Source organism: Mesoplodon mirus (genome assembly GCF_964341445.2).
Source record: "Mesoplodon mirus genome assembly, chromosome: 4".
NCBI classification, from domain to species: Eukaryota; Metazoa; Chordata; class Mammalia; order Artiodactyla; family Ziphiidae; genus Mesoplodon; species Mesoplodon mirus.
In genome coordinates, this window is record NC_138979.1 from 38,874,117 (window position 1) to 38,891,436 (window position 17,320).

At 56.3% G+C, this 17,320-nt stretch overlaps 1 protein-coding gene across 1 annotated transcript; it reads left to right on the forward strand.

The window, feature by feature from the left end:
* The first annotated feature begins 404 nt into the window (after positions 1–404).
* Positions 405–14,770, forward strand: MFGE8 (milk fat globule EGF and factor V/VIII domain containing). The gene is made up of 9 exons (XM_082618055.1): positions 405–591; positions 3,506–3,634; positions 4,021–4,152; positions 6,363–6,544; positions 6,965–7,120; positions 7,815–7,959; positions 12,478–12,662; positions 13,745–13,900; positions 14,022–14,770. Exons 1-9 carry the CDS (start codon positions 519–521, stop codon positions 14,157–14,159), a joined length of 1,296 nt encoding a protein of 431 aa, XP_082474181.1. The 5' UTR covers positions 405–518; the 3' UTR covers positions 14,160–14,770.
* Positions 14,771–17,320: the final 2,550 nt, after the last annotated feature.

Below are 17,320 nucleotides of genomic sequence, written 5' to 3' on the forward strand. Positions count from 1 at the left end.
ATACTACCACACAGCTCTCTTGATAACTTGAACCAGTTTACATTTTCTCCCTTGAGCCTGTTCCCGTAGCCTCGCACTCACAGTGCGCTAATAATCTGATTCTTGCCAATCTGATAACTGAAACATGGTACTCGTAATTTGCGTTTTTCTTATTATGAATAAGGTTTAGCATATTTTCTGAAGCCAACAGTTAAAAAATCAAAAAGCAAAGAACAAACAACTCCTTCTGAGCCCTTTCTAGCCCAGTCGACTCAGGACTCAGGGCCTGGTCACCAACACCACGCGGGATGCCGGGCGTGGCCGGAGCTGGAGTGGGTGGCCGCGGAGCCCTCGGTTCCCCCCAATCCCCTCCCAGCCGCGGAGCCCCGCCCCGAGTCCGCCTCTGGCGGGCCTGGGCGGAGCACGTGGCCCAGTGGGAGGTGCTGCGCTGCCTGATTTATTCCCGTCCAAGAGAAGGAGTGAGAACCGGCGGGTCTGAACAGCCCAAGGGCCGGGTCTCGGGCCCGCATCTCCACACCATGCCGTGTCCCCGTCTGCTGGCCGCGCTCTGCGGCGCGCTCCTCTGCGCCTCGGGACTCTTCGCCTTCTCCGGTGAGTCGATCGCGCCGCCCTCTCGCCCTCGCCCCTCCTCTCCGCGCCGCGCGGAAGTTCGCCGCCGCGCCCTCCCTCTACTTCCACTGTTTACAAACTTGGTCAAAGAGCCGGCGCCTAGCGGAGGGGCGACCTCTCCGACTGCGCCCGGGAGGGAGGCGGGGATGCTCTCGGCCTCTCCTGCTGTCTCCGCGCCGGAGGGCTTTTGGCCGGTGATAGAGGCTTGAGCGCTGGGCGGGGACTCGGGACACTGGGTGACAGCCCAGCCTCCCCCAGGGATATGGCTTACACAGAACAAAGGAATCCGCTGTGTTGGGCCTCTCTTTTCCCATCTGTAAAATGAGGCCATTGAACTGTGTATGACTCGCGCGCTCCTTCCACCAGGAAGTTTCTAGGACTCTTGTATTGATAAGTCTTCTCCAGCCAACTTTCCCTGGTAACTCCCTTCCCAGCCCTGGCGGCTGGTCAGTTCACTGGAATTTTATCCTCTGTTTAAAAGTAGGTGTCTGGTCAGATAAGCGAAGGGCTGGGGAGTCGGTGGAATGGAAGGGCCTCCAGCTGGGACCCAAGAGGGGGCAAGGAGCCTGGGGAGGGACTTGGAAAAGGGCTCCCTCCTGAGGTGGCGGCTCCTGACTACCCCCCTCCCCCTGCGGCCTTGGGCTGCTGCTTTATCTTCCTTGGTCCTCCTCCCCCCGCCTAGGACGCATCCTGCTGGCAGCTGGGCCTCCAGCAGGGTGGTCATGGGGATGCCCTATTCGCTTCACAGTGGGCTGAGGAAAGGGTGCCCACGGGGTGGGGGGGAGATGACAAAGACTCTTCAGGCACCTCCTCCATCATTTTCTCATAGAAATAGGATTGGCTGAAATAAGTTGGGCGGGGGTGGGTCCCAGATGAACCCTGGCTCTGCCATCCGGTGCCAGTCTGACCCCCAGGCCAGGAGTGGAAGCCTAAGGCCACTCCAAGCTCCCCCGAGACATGGAGAGCTGGCTGGGTCTTAAAAGTCCCTTGCCACTCCTCTCTGGCCCCAGAGCTTGAGCCCTGGCAAAATGTCCCTGGGGAAATCTCCCAAAGAGGGTAGGACCCTGAAATCCCAAAGGCGGTTTTGTGGAGGGTGACCTGGCTTTGTGGGAAGGGGGAAGTACCACAGCTGCAGTGCGCAGGTGAGTCAGGCAAGGGCCTGCCAGGTAGGGGAGACCTTTCCCTTTCCCGTTTTCCCACTCACCTGCTTTGCCCTGGAGCAGTACAGGGAGAGGGCACTTTGGGAGGGGGAGAGAGGGGAGTTGGACCTTGCCTGGTCGGGAGCCCAGGGCTCTGGCCATTCTCAAGCCTCTGCCGTGGCAGTGCCCACCTCCTGTCAGGTCAGGGAGGGGATTAACCTGCTATTTAAAGCCAATGACTAATAGCTCATTGGGAGCCGCCTTAAGCTCCTGAGGCCCACGCTGAGGTGGAACTCTGAGGCCTCCCTCACTCATTAACAGTGTTCCCTTCTCTGGAGCCCCGGCCCAGGTCTCTGGGGCTTTGGGATCTCAGGAGGGCCTCCAGCCTGGGATGACTTGACTCTGCAGGGAGGAGAAAAGATGTCTCATGTTTTACCCCAAATGACGGGTTTGGGTGTGGGGTCTGAGGCAGCCCTTCTGGGATGCTAAGGTCAGCTAGAAGGTGCTCCGCAGGCCTGGCTGACCTAGTGGGCTGAAGTTCACTCGAGTCAAGGGATTGGGTACAGGCTAACAGTGCACATCTGTCAGCCAGGCCCCCAGCCAGAAGCTGTGATGTCCTGTCTAGCCCTCTTCCCACCTCTAGTCGTTGTCCAGTTTTTCTCAAATCTGTCCTTCTTCCTCACCCCTTCGCCTGACTTCCTGTCTTACCAGGAGGCCTGTGACAGCCTCCTTGATGCTCTCCTGGTTTCCTACCTCACCTGCTCCCGGCATAGTTCCACACAGAGCCAGAGGGATCTTTGTGTAGCTACAGGATGCCTCCCCACCCTGGGCAGCGCATCCACATCTCTGCAGATGGCCTTTGCTTGACATCCTCCATCCCCAACTAAGAAATGGCTTCCCCACTCCCACCTCATGCTTGAGAATCTCTGATTTTTTTTTCCTGGTGGACAATGGTGGGGAGACTAAAGGAAGGTTAAGAGCCCTTGTTCTGCAGGATGAAAAGTCTAAACTTGTCATTCTTGAGTCCCTACCAGTCTCCCTTTTCAGCGATGTCTTAGTGTTCTCCAGCATACCATGTCCTCTGTGCTTCTGCTTTTCTGAAGAAAGTTCTTTCCTCATTCCCCAGCCCGACAACCTCCCAGTCTGACTTTTTTTTTTTTTTTGGCCATGCCACAGGGCATGTGGGATCTTAGTTCCCTGACCAGAGATCGAACCTGTGCCTCCTGCATTGGAAGCACAGAGTCTTAACCACTGGATGGGAAGTCCCTCCCTCTCTCTTTTTTTTTTTTGCAGTACGCGGGCCTCTCACTGTTGTGGCCTCTCCCGCTGCGGAGAACAGGCTCCGGACGCACAGGCTCAGCGGCCATGGCTCACGGGCCCAGCTGCTCCACGGCATGTGGGATCTTCCCAGACCGGGGCACGAATCCGCGTCCCCTGCATGGGCAGGCGGACTCTCAACCACTGCGCCACCAGGGAAGCCCCTCTCTGACTTTTAAACTAGCTCAAATGTCCCCACCTCTGAAACTTCCTGCTCCCTGGCAGAAACCATCCTCTGCTGGCCCCTCATTCAGGCTTCTGTCAGAGCTCATGGTCCCTCTTCATTACGTCGTGACTTGTCTGCCTCTTTCCTCTGGCTTCTTGAGGCCTAGACTGCATTTGATTTCTCTGTCTCAGGGGCCCAGGACGTACATGGTAGTTGGCCCCCCAGATATTTACTCAGTGAACGACTTGTCCCTGACTCAGAACTGTCATTGCAGGTGACTTCTGTGACTCCAGCCAGTGCTTGAATGGTGGGACCTGCTTGTTGGACCAGGACAGAAAACCCCCCTTCCATTGCCTCTGCCCTGAAGGCTTCACGGGCCTCATATGCAACGAGACTGAGAGAGGTACCCGCCCTGGGCCATACCTGCCGCTTCCCACTGGCTCCCAGTTGCAGCCCAGGCTGCTGGGCTGAGCTCCTCCCGAAGTGGACACTGGTCCCCAGCACCCCTCCTGTTGCCTGCCAGCTTTTCCCTGGAAACTCCCAGGCCACTTGGAAAGCTGGGTGCTTCCTTCACTTGGGCTGACTCACCTACCTGTGACCCTTCTTGGCTCCAGGCTGGCCCAGGCCCCATCGGGCAGATTGGGAAGGGGGAGGGACGAGATGGTTGGGGGAGGTGGGCAGTGGGCCGAGTTTGGGTGGAGGGTCCTTTCGGGCTTGGCCCATCTGCTGCTGCCTGTCCCCAGCTCCTTCCTGATCACCTGCCCATCTCACCTGCCTCCCTCTCCCCAGGTCCCTGTTTCCCAAATCCCTGCCACAATGATGCTGAATGCCAGGTGATTGACGACTTCCACCGAGGGGATGTCTTCACCCATTACATCTGCAAGTGCCCTCATGGCTACACAGGCATCCACTGTGAGATCGGTGAGTATCTGGGGGTGCCTGTTCCAGGGGGCAGACCCTGAGCCACGGTCCTGGCAGCCCAGGCAGTGTGCTGGCCTTATTCCTGCGTCAGGGTGCATTGAGGCAGGGGACAGAGCCTCAGTTAGGCTGGGGTGGTGTGGGGGGGAGGGGCGGGGGACCCTGTTGTCCCTCCCCAGGCTTCTTCCTGCCTGGCCCTCTCTCCTGGGACTGCAGGCCAGGCCTGATGTCCCTGCAGGGAAGTGAGGGTTGGTGGTAACCCCAGAGGTCGTGGGAGTGTTATTTTCTGTCACCATGAGCCAGACACACAGCATTAGGGTAAAGTCTTGGCATTTTTCTACCAAGAGGGGAAAACCAACAGATTCTTAATCTTTTGGGGCCCAGGAGGTTAGTTAATAAGGTTTGAGCCTCAGGATCTGACAGTTCTGGCCCAGGTTTGACCTCTGGCTTCATCACAGAGCTCTGGGAAGAGGGAGAGGCCTGGGCAGGCTGGGTCATCCCCTCACGGTCAGGCGCTCAGAGGCCCTGCGTGTGCAGAGGGGCTGACCCGCCTGGCCTGCTTGGTCATCCACGCGGCCACAGAACGGCGCTGGGCGGGTACCCGGCAGACCTGGCCAGCGTTGTCTGTGCACGCCGTCTCCCTCCTGGCCTGGCTGGGGTCCCTCCCAAAAACCAGGACTCTTCCTCACCTGCCGTGGGGTGGGCGAGGCCATGTCTAGGCGCAGGGGTAGGGGAAGTAGGGGTGGTGGTGCCAGACGTCTGCAGTCCGGTGGGTCTGTCACTGAGCACTGCGGGCAGGGGGCAGGTGGTCCTGCTGTAGGCAGATGTGGGGCTGGGCTCCAGGAGGAGGAGGGAGGGCAGGGCCAGCCCTGTGGGAGCTGGCTCCTGGGGGAGAGCAGATGAAGTGCCTGTGATGCCCTTCATCTTAGAGGAGACAGCCCCGAGGGCCTGGGCCCTGGGCCCTGGGCTGAGGCCGATGTGTCTGAGATACTGGGTGGAGGAATGCGGGGGGGCGGGGTCACCAAAGCTGATGGAGCCCTGGGTGGGGCCAGGTGGGCCCACTAATTACCGTGCTGGGAGCCCAGGTAACCCTGGGTGTGCCTGAGTGGGGATTACTCATCTAGCCTCCTTCTGCTTCTCGGCCTGGGGTCTGTCCCAGGCTGGATATGGCAGCACCTGGGGCAGAAGGCAGGTGGCGACCACAAAGCTGGAGGAACACTCCCAGAGAGACCTTTGCAGCCCCTCCTTATCTGTTACATGGTGTGTTTCCTTGGAGCCCACCAGGACCCCACAGGCCCAAAGAATGCACGTTTGGGGCCCTCTGGGTGTGGGCATGGGGGCTGTGAGGACAGAGCAGAGTAGACCTGGGTTCAGGTCTCTGCTCAGCCAGTGGCCGGCTCTGATCTCAGTGTATGGCCTCCCTTGTGCCTCACTCTCCCTGCGAGAATGTCAGACACCGAGCTCGGCGTGAGCCTGGGGTGTTGGAATATGAGTGGATCTGTCCCGGGTTCTCTGCTTGGGAGCTGAGCCCCAGGCACACAGGCTCAGCCCCCAAGGACCACATCGCTTGGCCAGGGGCAGCTTCCCAGATGGCTGGGTCAGGACCAGTAGCTAGAAGGGGCAAAGGGTATGAGGGCAAACAGAATGGCACTCACACCCCATCCAGAAAACTCCTGCCAGTGGGATTCTAGAAAACTCCAGGCAGATGTGCTTCTTGCTTTATGTGCAGTACGAGTACTGTTCACTGCTGTCTGAGGCGTCGCTTCTTCCGAAGCCATCCTCCTGGGGGAGCCAGGGACCGGGCTGGGCGTGGCGGTCCTCCTGATGGGGCGGGGGCATGACGGAAGAGGAGGCCATGCTGCCATTCGCTCAGCAGCCCACCACCCCCCTCGAGTAATTGCTGCTCCATATCCTGTAAAAACGAGACCACCTCCTGCAGCCTGGTGGGGGACACCAGCTGCCAGTCATGGCAGTACCATGAGTGCCCGCCTGCCCTAGAACCTTCTGGCAGCCCAGGGTCCCAATCCCCAGTGACTCTGCCCGGCCCCTCTCTTCCTCACTGTGCACCTTGTCTTGGTACCTCCTCCTTGGCCCTCATTGTCCCTTCCATGGTCTCTGCTCTGGGTCCCTGGCAGAGGCCACACTGTCTTGTTCTTGTGCCCTCTGGGCCCCGCCTGCTCGGGTGGCCCTCTGACTGCCCCCTCCCCCCTCAGTCTGCACCTCGCCGCTGGGCATGGAGACGGGCGCTATTGCCGACTCCCAGATCTCCGCCTCGTCCATGCACTTGGGTTTCATGGGTTTGCAGCGCTGGGCCCCACATCTGGCCCGCCTGCACCTCACGGGCATTGTCAACGCGTGGACATCCAGCAACTACGACAGAAGCCCCTGGATCCAGGTATGGAAGGGACGGCTCAGGGGTGCGTAGAGTGATGGGAATGGAGAAGGTGGGATGAGTGCGCTTGCGTTTGGGGGTCACCACGGGAGGGTTCATAACCGGGGTCCAGGTAGCATGGTAGCAGGTTCCCACGGGTGAAGTATCTTTAAGTAGAGGGCAGCTTTGGAGGGCCTGGAGTGCGTGGGCAGGATGAGGGGGAGTGAACACTAGGCTGTAGAGGGGCTCTTTGCACTGTACGAGGCCTCTGGAAGCTTGTCCCTGTGTGCTTCCCTGAGCACTGGGCCCAAAGCCTGGAGAGGGCCAGATGAGAAAGCCGCCCTTATTTGTCCTGCTTGGGTTGTTCTCCTTCTGGGCTGGGGCAGTGATGGGGGTGAAAAGAACCTGGGAGATAGGGGTTCTGTCCTTCCTGTCCTGGTCCAGGTGAACCTGATGCGGAAGATGCAGGTGACGGGCGTGGTGACGCAGGGTGCTAGCCGCGCAGGCAGTGCCGAGTATCTGAAGACTTTCAAGGTGGCCTACAGCACCAATGGGCGCAAGTTCCAGTTCATCCAGGGTGCAGGGGAGTCAGGAGATAAGGTGAGGTTTGTTGTGAGCCCTAAAGAAGGGCTGTGGTCAGCAACCCCTGGGGCCCCAGCGCTGTTTGAGGGCCCCCAGTGAGGTGAGGGTGCCCTGGGTGATTGGCCATGAGGTGGGTTTTCAGGTGTATCTTGGTTTGAAGAATTTGGGAAACCCAGATTGTGCCCGTGCTCTGTGGTTAAAAGTAATAGCCCCACTTTATAGATAAGAATAGTGAGACTCAAAAAGGTTCAGTGACTTGTTGAGGGTGGCGGTAGTGGTGGATATGGGATGCATTCAGAGCCGTCAGGGATACCATGTACAGTCATACAGGCTGTATACTGCTCAAGGGTGTCATTACTAAGTCAGCACCATTCACGTCATGTTTGTGTACTTCCATCTGTGGGAAAATTGTTATAAAAAAGTCTTTTGAGAAAGGAGTACCTTTTCCTAATTTGCACAGAGGCACCCTATAGATCATAGGTGGCCCTGTGCGAAAGACAGGGGTTTATGCCCAGGCCCCATGGTGACCAAGGAAGATCTGAAAAGGGGAATCTGTGTTGAGGGCTGTGAGGTGGCCAGAGGAAGGGCTGAGCCCCTCCTGGCTCTGCTAAGCCCACCTCTGCCTCCAGGCCCAAAGAGGGAGGGGAGACCACCCCAGGAAGTGGGACTGCCCACACTGACCCACTCCTCCAATCTGCCTCTTCCCTCCTAGATATTTATGGGTAATGTGGACAACAACGGCCTGAAGGTCAACCTGTTTGAAACCCCTCTGGAGGTGCAGTATGTGAGACTGGTGCCCGTGATCTGCCACCGGGGCTGCACCCTTCGCTTTGAGCTCCTTGGCTGTGAGTTGAATGGTGAGTGCTGGAGGCTCTGTAATCCTCGGAGGTGGCTTTCCCTGCCCCCTCTTTTCTCAGCCAAGCTGAGCAGAGTAGGGTGGCAGCAAGGCCCAGGAACCTGGGCTGTCACAGGAGATGGCCACAAGAGGGATCACCTGGCCATCAGCAGTCCTGCCCAGGTGTTTGCTCTTTGCTGGTTGGTAGAGGAAAAAAGACACCACTTCAATTTTCAAAATATTTTCACTTACTCTGATTGGTTCCTTGAGCTTCTAGAACATGTAGCGTTAGTTCTGTTTTGCAGATGTCAGTTCCACGAGGGCAAGGAGTTTGTTTTGTTCACTGCTACATTCCCAATGCCTAGAACAGAGCTTGGCTCATAGGCACTCAGTAAATATTGATGGATGAGTGAGTGAATGAATGAATGAGGAAAATGAGGCCCAGATAAATTGTTTATTAGGGACACACAGCTGGTAGGTATTAAAAGTTGGTCTGAATCCCTGGGCTTTTGACACCTACCCATCCACTATTTCTTCCCCCAAACCTGTAGCCTGCATTCAAGAGAAACATGGGGACTTCTAGGGTCATAGGGCTGGAGATGGTGCTTTTTTTTAAAGATTTTTTTTGACGAGGACAATTTTTAAAGTTTTTATTGATTTTGTTACAATATTGCTTCTGTTTTATGTTTTGGTTTTTTGGCTGAGAAGCATATGGGATCTTAGCTCCCTGACCAAGGATTGAACCTGCACCCCCTGCATTGGAAGATGAAGTCTTAACCACTGGACCTCCAGGGAAGTCCCCTGGGGATGGTGATTCTTGTTGCTCTTTCTGGAGAGATTCTCAGATGGAGGGATGGGGGACCAGAAGGGGATAGGTTTCTGCCGAGTCATAAAAAATCTCACCACTGGAGAGATCAGGGTGCAGAGGTTGGGCTGAGGGCCTTGTCTCTGCCCAGCTCAGCCCAGCCCTTGCCTTCTCTGAGGTCTGGATATTTCCCTCTTTTTGCAGCCACAGTGCCACCTGCTGGCCACCGGCAGAACTGTAGGGCTCACTAGGCAGAGCTGCAGAGCAGAGGTGGCTCTCTGTCTTTCTCGTCTTAACCCAAGACCCACCCTCTGCTCCCCCTTCCACCCTCTGTGGCACCTCTTTCTGTTATCCCGTTTTAGTTACTGCCCAATACCACTCAGAGCTCAGTTCAGTGACTGTCTGGGTTTAGTCTTTTTTTAAAGTATGAACTTGAGCTAGCATATTCTTGCTCCCAGGGTCACTGCTTTTTGAGCCTAATTGTTTTTTTTTTTTTTTTTTTAATATTTATTTATTTAGGCTGCGCCAGGTCTTAGTTGTGGCATGTGGGATCCTTAGTTGCAGCATGCATGTGGGATCTAGTTCCCCGACCAGGGATCGAATCCAGGCCCCCTGCATGGGGAGCGTGGAGTCTTAACCACTGGACCACCAGGGAAGTCCCCCAAACCTAACTGTTTTAAGTGGGGAGTTAAAGACTTTGCCTTTTGCTAAAAGGAAATTCAGGCAATTGGTAAAGGACATAGACAGTTCTGGCCCCCCACCCCCACCCTGGGCTCCTCTCCCTGGAGTCCCTCACTACTCACTGTCATAGTCTGAAGCCTTTGGCTAATTGCCGGCCTAGGCCTGTCACAGCCAGTTACCTCCAAGGCCAAGAGAGGGTAAGTCTGGTGAGCTGAGGAAGTGAAGTTTTTCTGTCTGCTTCCCTCAAGGACTGGACCATCTCCTTTCCCTTGTAGGCATTCTAGTCACCTGGAGAGAGTGTTGGTGTGTGCCTGTGTGCACATGCGTGGGGCTGAGGTCTGGGCATTTCTGGGCATGGCCTGCACCAGGATTCCTCTTCACCAGCAGGCAAGGTGTCCTTGGTGAATTGATTAGTTATTTAACTCCGTAGACATTTATTAAGATATTTATTAAACTCCTTCTGAGTGCCTGGCTCTAGGGAGCAATATAGGTGAGATCCCTGACCTCATGGAAATTGCATTCTAATGAGGGAGGCTGATGTGAGACAAGGAGCAAATAAAAGAAAGGTCAGATAGCAGCAAGAACTATGAAGGAAACATTAGAGGGAGATGTGATGAGGGTGACTTGGGGTGAAGAGAGGGAGCGGCATGGGGACTGCTGTGTTGGGATGGCGTTTGAGTAGAGGCTTGAATGATGGAGATCAAGCCGTGTGAAGAACTTGGAAAGGGCATCCCAGGCAAGGAATTGACACATGCGAAGGCCCTGGATAGAAGGGAGGCCAATGGAGCTGGAACCTAGAGAATGAGGGGTAGCTTGGTGGGTGATGAGGCTGGAGAGGTGGGCAGAGATGGACCAGGCAGGGGCCACGTAGACCATTTTAAGGATTCAGGTTTTTATCCTGAGAACAAGGGGCAGCCATTGTGGAGGGAGTGCTAATAGGACACGATTAGAGTTGGGTCTAGAAGAGATCCCTGAGGCTGTATAGGGAGAATGGGGGCAGAGGGCCATTGTGAGTGAGGGAAGAGACATGGGGGAAGATAAGGTGGCTTGGATCAGGGTGGTGGAGTCAATGGATTGGGCAGATTAGAGCCTTCTACTAAAGTGAGCTCCATGGACCAGCAGGATGAGCATCACCTGGGAGCTTGTAGAAATGCAAACTCCCAGCCCCACCCTTGACTTTCTGAGACAGAATCCTCATTAACAAGGTCCCCAGGTGATCTTTGAGAAGCACTGCTCTGGTACCTCATTTTATAGATGGGGAGTCTGAGGACCAGAGAGGGGAGGGACTTCCCAGGGTCACATAGCGAGTGGTGGAGCTGAGAGTCCTGCTCTTGGCTTGGTGCCTTGCCAGTGCATTTTATGTGGAAGGCTGTCTGACATGCTTTAAGTGATGGGGGCATGAACTGCTGGAAGCAGATGATCTGTAGAAGGGGCCACCATGGGCACATGATGCCTTGGCGTCCTCTGCAGAGTGCTCCAGCCTTGGGCGGGTCTCATGGCCCTCCAGGTCTGGAGCCGTGGGATGAGCCACCTCCCAGCCCAGCAGCCTCTCTTTGTGGGAGCAGGGTGGAGGTTACCTGGTGCACCACCGTCACGAGGAGATGGTACGATTGGTCGGCACCAGCACACTCTGGAGGCAAATGTCTTTAGTGGCAAGGGAGCGGGCGTGTGGGGAGACAGTGAGGTAAAGCACTGGGTACCATAGTCAGCTCCCAGATGGAGCCATAACTTTCCAAGCCCACTCTCCCACTCCTGATTTTGCAAAGGGACAGGCAGTTGTGCAGTGGTGATTCTGCCACGTGTGAGACATGCCCATCGTTCTTTTGGGAGTTTTATCTCCTGCCTGTTCCCAACTGTTCTGGCCGCCTGCAGGTGCAGAACAGCCCGGCACATTCCTGAGTGTTTGGAGCAGGCCTGAGTGAAACCAAGGCCAGCTTCTCAGGTAGCCTTCCCAGGCCTCTCTGACAGCATGCCAGGTAGTGAGTGTGTGAAGGCCCTCTGGGAGGGGCTGTGGGGCAGGGATACAGGGTTGTTCCTGAGCCCCAGGAATTCTGACTTTTCAGCTTCCACCTGCTAGAGAGCGGGAATATTGTCCTGCTCGTCGCTGGGTCACCACCAGGCAGGCCTTCACGGCTCTGGGTGGGTGCAGGAATGGTGGAGATAGTGTCACAGTGTGACATGGTGATTAGGAGTGTGTGTGTGTGTGTGTGTGTGTGTGTGTGAGACTTGGGCACAATGCTTAATGTCTCTCAGCCTCAGTTTTCTCATCTGTGGAATGGGGTTACTAATATCCTCTTCGTTCCGGTTTTTGTGTGGTAGATTAAATGACTAAGTCAGCACTGAGTCAGTGAGATGGTTGTTATTAGCACTCTTTTTTTTTTTTTTTGCGGTACGCGGGCCTCTCACTGTTGTGGCCTCTCCCGTTGTGGAGCACAGGCTCCGAACGCGCAGGCTCAGCGGCCATGGCTCACGGGCCCAGCCGCTCCGCGGCATGTGGGATCTTCCCAGACCGGGGCACGAACCCGTGTCCCCTGAATCGGCAGGCGGACTTTCAACCACTGCCACGCCGCGCCACCAGGGAAGCCCGTTATTAGCACTCTTGACGGTTATCCCATGACTCAGCGGTGTGAATAGCAGCTGTACTGTAGGAGTGACAGAGGAAGTGCTGTGAGTCCAGAGGAGGGAGAAGTCCCACCCAAGTGAGGTTGTCAGGGCAGGCTTCTTGGAGGAGGTGTCCCATGAGTCAGGCCTTGAAACAGGGTGGAGGTTGTGGATCAGGGCCTGCCGTGGTGCAGAGGGAGAAGAGCGGTGGGTGATCTGTGCAGAGCAAGTGAGGGGCGCGGGGTGGGAGCTGAGCTGAGGAGTGGGTGGGGCTGTCAGTAAGCAAATAGAACAGTTGGCCCTAAAAGGTGGAAGGATCTTCCTCTGTTGTCCAAGAGGATGCCAGAGGTCGGTCAGGAGCCACAGAGTTCTTTCCCCCTCACCACCTCATGCTCACACCCCTGGGAGGCTGTGGACCCCAGATCTCGGTGACAGCACCCCCCTTGTTGGCAGGATGCGCCGAACCCCTAGGCCTGAAGGACAACACCATCCCCAACAAGCAGATCACAGCCTCCAGCTTCTACAAAACCTGGGGCCTCAGTGCCTTTAGCTGGTATCCCTCCTATGCGCGGCTGGATAATCAGGGCAAGTTCAACGCCTGGACCGCCCGGACCAACAGTGCCTCTGAGTGGCTGCAGGTGGGTCAGGCTCCCCCTGGGGTGCAGGGCTGGAGTAGACTGGCGTTGGGTGGGTTTGGGTGGGGCTGTTGGATCTATGACCCTGGCCCAACCCAGGCTTCTGCTCCCCGAGAGGGAGTTTCTGCACGGCCTTTTTTGTGGTCGCTTTGCTCCTTCCTCTCATATCCCCACCTTTCTCCTGATTCTGTAACTCCAGAGGAGGGGATGGTGGGGGAGCTCAGTGCTGCTTCCACCAAGGCCACCAGCCCCAGGTGGTGAGAGTGTGTGTGTGTGTGTGTGTGTAGGGGTAGGGCCACCTCCATTGGCTGCCACAAGGTGATAAGGCTGAGCCCACGTACAGCAGGGCAGAATGGAGGAGGGACACCTTAGGAGTTCTCTGCCTACACTCAGAGGATGCTCTCTAACTTGCTGTCTGAGAACACACCATGTGACAGCCCTTGGATTTCATTGAAATTGGGAAGCACAGGAGAGTCATGGAAAACCAGAGCATCCACTCATTTTATAGATGAGGAAACTGGGTCCCGGCAGGGCGAGGATTTGCCTGGGGCTCACCCGCTTGTTGGCAGTGAGTTGGGTTTGCAGCCTGGGTCTTGGCACTGCCTGCCCAGGGGCAGCTGGCAGGCTCCCTGGGATGGGCAGGGAACTGGGGGGCAGGAGGGGCATCTCTAGGCCCCAACAAGCACATTAGCCTGTGGGGCTGGGTTCCGTGAGGAGCTGCCTGCCTTTGGAGTCCCTCAGGACCAATGTCAGGCTGTGGACAGCCCTGCAGGGGCCTCAGGAGGAGTTCATGTCCCCATAGGCTATGGCCTCCCCTGTCCCTGTTCCTATCCTATGAGGGGTTGGCAGTGAGTTGGCTGGAGCCCAGGCTCTGAAATCTGAGCTTCATTGCAGCAACGTGCTTAACAGTGTCTGACAAAGTAGGTGGGATTATTTATGCCCATTTTATAGATGGAAAACTGAGGCTCTACCAAGTGAAGTAGTTTTACCAAAACTAGATAGTATGCCCCAGTATGTCTGCCTTTTCCCACCTTACTGGAGATGGTCCAAGCAAAGAAGATGGAGTGGATTTTTTTTTCCTGTAGATTGACCTGGGCTCTCAGAAGCGAGTGACTGGCATCATCACCCAGGGGGCCCGAGACTTTGGCCACATCCAATATGTGGCAGCCTACAAGGTGGCCTATGGTGACGATGGTGTGAACTGGACTGAGTACAGGGACCAGGGGGCCGTGGAAAGCAAGGTGAGTGTGTGTCTAGCTGTCCTTCCCTCCCCACTCCAGGGGTGCCCTGCGAATGGGATCCGGGGCCCTGAGGGGAGGAAGGCTGGCTCTGGGGCCCTCCTGACCCCCTCTCTGTCTCTAGATCTTCCCTGGCAACATGGACAATAATTCCCACAAGAAGAACATGTTTGAGGCGCCTTTCCTGGCTCGTTTTGTGCGCATCCTGCCTGTGGCCTGGCACAACCGCATCACCCTTCGCGTGGAGCTGCTGGGCTGTTAGTGGTAGGCCCGGCTGCAGTGACTGCAAGGGCCGAGGGGGCACCTGCCCCTTTCCTGGTTCTCCTGGCCTTCTGGGGACCTGCTGCCTTTTCCACCTGCCCTCCTGATTGTAGCTGCCCTGGGGGCGGGGGTTTCAGTCGTCTCTCCCTCCCTCCCTCCCTCCCCCCCCCCACGTGCCCCTGGTGCCTATCCCTCATGCCATCCCATTTTCTTAGGCACGGTGGGAGTTGAGTAGGTCTGGGATGGACAGGGAAGGGCGAAGTAGGGCGCGTGGGTCTTCCGTAGCGCCTCTCCCACACCCCCCATTCCCAAGGCCCTGGAGGAATAGGCCCTGAGGCCCCAAGCTGGAGAGTGCTGGTCTCCTGCCCCTCAGCCCTGGGGCATGATACTGCCACTCTGCAGCTGCCACCTAGCCCCCCGACACTTCCCCCTCGTCTCCCTGGAGACCCCTCTTGACCCTCCTCCTGAAGCTTAGAGAGAGACAGAGGCGGGTGGGGTGGGTCTGTGGAGAGATGGGGGAGGAGGTGGCTGGGCTTGGGTGACCCTCTGTGCTGGTCCTTCACCCCTGAGTACACAGGCAGCTTCCAAAATATATTTATATCACCCCCCGAACTCTCGCTGTGGTTCATCATTGCTCCGTCAAAATGGGCTTTGACTTGGGCTGGTGTCCCCACCCTGAGTTCTCTCCGAGGCCCAGTATTCTTGTGTCACCTGCCCGACTATAGAGAGGGAGGAGACTACTTGGGGGGGGTCCCACTGGAGGGGCCAGGACTCTTCCCCTCAATTCTCCTCCTCCAGACCCATGCAGCCCCAGGGCCATCGCTGCTGCCAGGTGAGTGCCCGGGGCGGGGCCTGTGCAGAGGCTGTCTTCACACATGCCTTTGCTCCCTTCCCACGCCAGGAAGACAGGCAGAGGCTGCTGGTTTTCCCCTGCGGCAATTGCCATTTTCTCTGCAACTGGAGCGGTGGGCTGGAGAAACTATTAGAAACTCAGTGAACCTGGGCTGCTTTCAGAGCTGTAGGAGCCCCAGGGCGGGGTGCAGTGTGGAATGGGAGGGGCCAGGGCTCTGCCAAGTGGGCGGGGCGTTCCTGGCCCAGCGCCCTGGTTCCTGAGAGGCCACTGGCAACTCCACTCCAGGGCTGGGAGGAGAGCTCCAGGGGTACCCCTCTCCTCCCACCCCCTCACACCATGCAGGGGCCATTAGGAGGTGGCCAGTGGGAGGCAGTGCAGGCCAGTGATCTGGAAGTGGGGCTTGCAGAAAAAAGAGGGACTGACTAGCTGGGAAGGGGCATATGAAACTACCCTAGTATTCAACGCCTTGGGACACAAGATGGATTTTCCAGAACAGACTTTGGGAGCCATGCCTTCGTACACATAGGCACCTCTAGGCAGCAGATCTGGCCATGTGGCTGCCAAAGGGAGGGTGTAGCTTTGTTGGAAGTTCATCAGAGAAATTAGTCTGGAAGTGGCTCCCCCCCAAGAGCTCCTGTTGCCAGGGCTTCTTGGCTGGGCAGGGATGGAATAAAAGGCCCAGGCTGTGGTCTCTGAATGAAATGGGTTTGTGGGGCTCCCCACCCCTGGGGGTCTATTGGCTCACTCCTTCCGGTTTCAGAGCTCTCCTCTGTGGAGCTGCATGGGTTGGGTTTGAAGTCAGTCTTTCTGGGTGGTTGCTGGCTTTAGGTCTCCCTCCTGGGAGCATTTCCTACCACCCAACTTGTTCAGGCCTCTCCTGGGGACTTAGCAGACAGTGGGAGAAACAGCTTTTTCCCTGCATCTCTGCTCTTGGATGCCTCCCCAATAAGTAACTGCAGCTCGAGCCTTGTTAGAATGCAGGAGTCCCACTTGCAGAAGGGGAAACCAAGTGTCACTCCCATCTGTCAATTTGTCTTTCTTTGTGGCGTTGAATGTTTTCTGTGGGCCAGTCTCACTGGCTGGTTGGCTGGGTGGGCTGGTGTCACAAGCCCCCCACCTGGACCAGGAGATCCAAGGTGACTATGGAATTGCCTAAGCCACCTCTCAGTCCCTTCTTCCTGCTCATCTTTGCAGCCTTGGATGTGTTGGCCACAGCCTTCTGAAAGTCCCCTTCCTGGGACCCTGGACCTGGGCCCCTTCCCTCATGACCTCTTCTGTCTTTGGCTTCTCTCTCTGGGCAGTCCCTTCCACTTCCACAGTGTTCACTATCACCTCCACAAATTTACTTTTTTATTCCTGACTGCAGTCCCTAGAGCCAGCTCTGAGATTCCACCTGCTGGCCAGCCCTGCCACTGGCTGGGACATTAAACTTGCTTAGCTGTTACAAAACTGAACTTCTCTGCTGTCCATCCCTCTCCCTACACATGTGGCTGTCAGCACTGGCATCTGTTGACCTGCCTCTCCCAGGAGTCTAGATTGTTTTCCGTTCCTGGTTTAAATATAGTGGAGTGATGGGGAGTGCAGGACCTCAAGTTGGAGAACCTGGGTTCAAATCTTGGCTCTGAGTGACCTTGGGCAATTTACTTAAATCTCTCTGGGTCTCAGTTCCCTATCTGTAAGGTGGAAATAATAGAACCTCCATGGCCTTGAGACTGATGGAGCGAATGTACATAAGCACTGATGTACAGCCTGGCCCATCAGAGGCCTCAAAAACTTTGGTCATTGTTAGAAAAGCTTGCAACTTTCCTAATTGGAACTCGTGTCCTATTTATTTCCCCCTCCATTCCGTCCTGCATCCAGTGCACAGACTGGTCTCTCTTCCTTATGGAGGAACTTTCATTGGCTCCCTTTTGCTCATCAAGCTGGCATTCACTTTGTGCAATTTAGCCTTGTCCACCATAGCTCTTTGTGCTCTGAATTGCTCCTGGCTGTGGGTATGTAATGCGTGCGTGCGCATGCACACACACACATACACACACACACACACACACGCTGTCAAGGTGTATTTAGGAAGAGGCTCTGGGTTCAGTGACCACTTAGCCAAGGCTGAAGGACCTCCTTAGGCTTTGCTGCTGAGGAAACAAAGGGGCTGTCCAGGCCAGGCCTCCTGTTTGTCTGGAGGGGAAAGAAAACACCCTGTCCAAACAGAGGCATCCTGGGAGGTGGCTGCTTGATGGCTGTGCTGACAGATGTCAGGATTCTAAGGTAGGGTCACCGCTGTTGGAGGACCAGTCAGAAAGGCTTCTGAC

Excerpts from the sequence above, each read along its gene's own strand:
- MFGE8 (XM_082618055.1), top strand. The coding sequence starts at position 519 with ATGCCGTGTCCCCGTCTGCTGGCCGCGCTCTGCGGCGCGCTCCTCTGC. Across the intron at positions 12,663-13,744 it reads GTGCCTCTGAGTGGCTGCAG|ATTGACCTGGGCTCTCAGAA; the intron begins GTGGGTCAGGCT and ends TTTTTCCTGTAG. Across the intron at positions 13,901-14,021 it reads AGGGGGCCGTGGAAAGCAAG|ATCTTCCCTGGCAACATGGA; the intron begins GTGAGTGTGTGT and ends CTCTGTCTCTAG.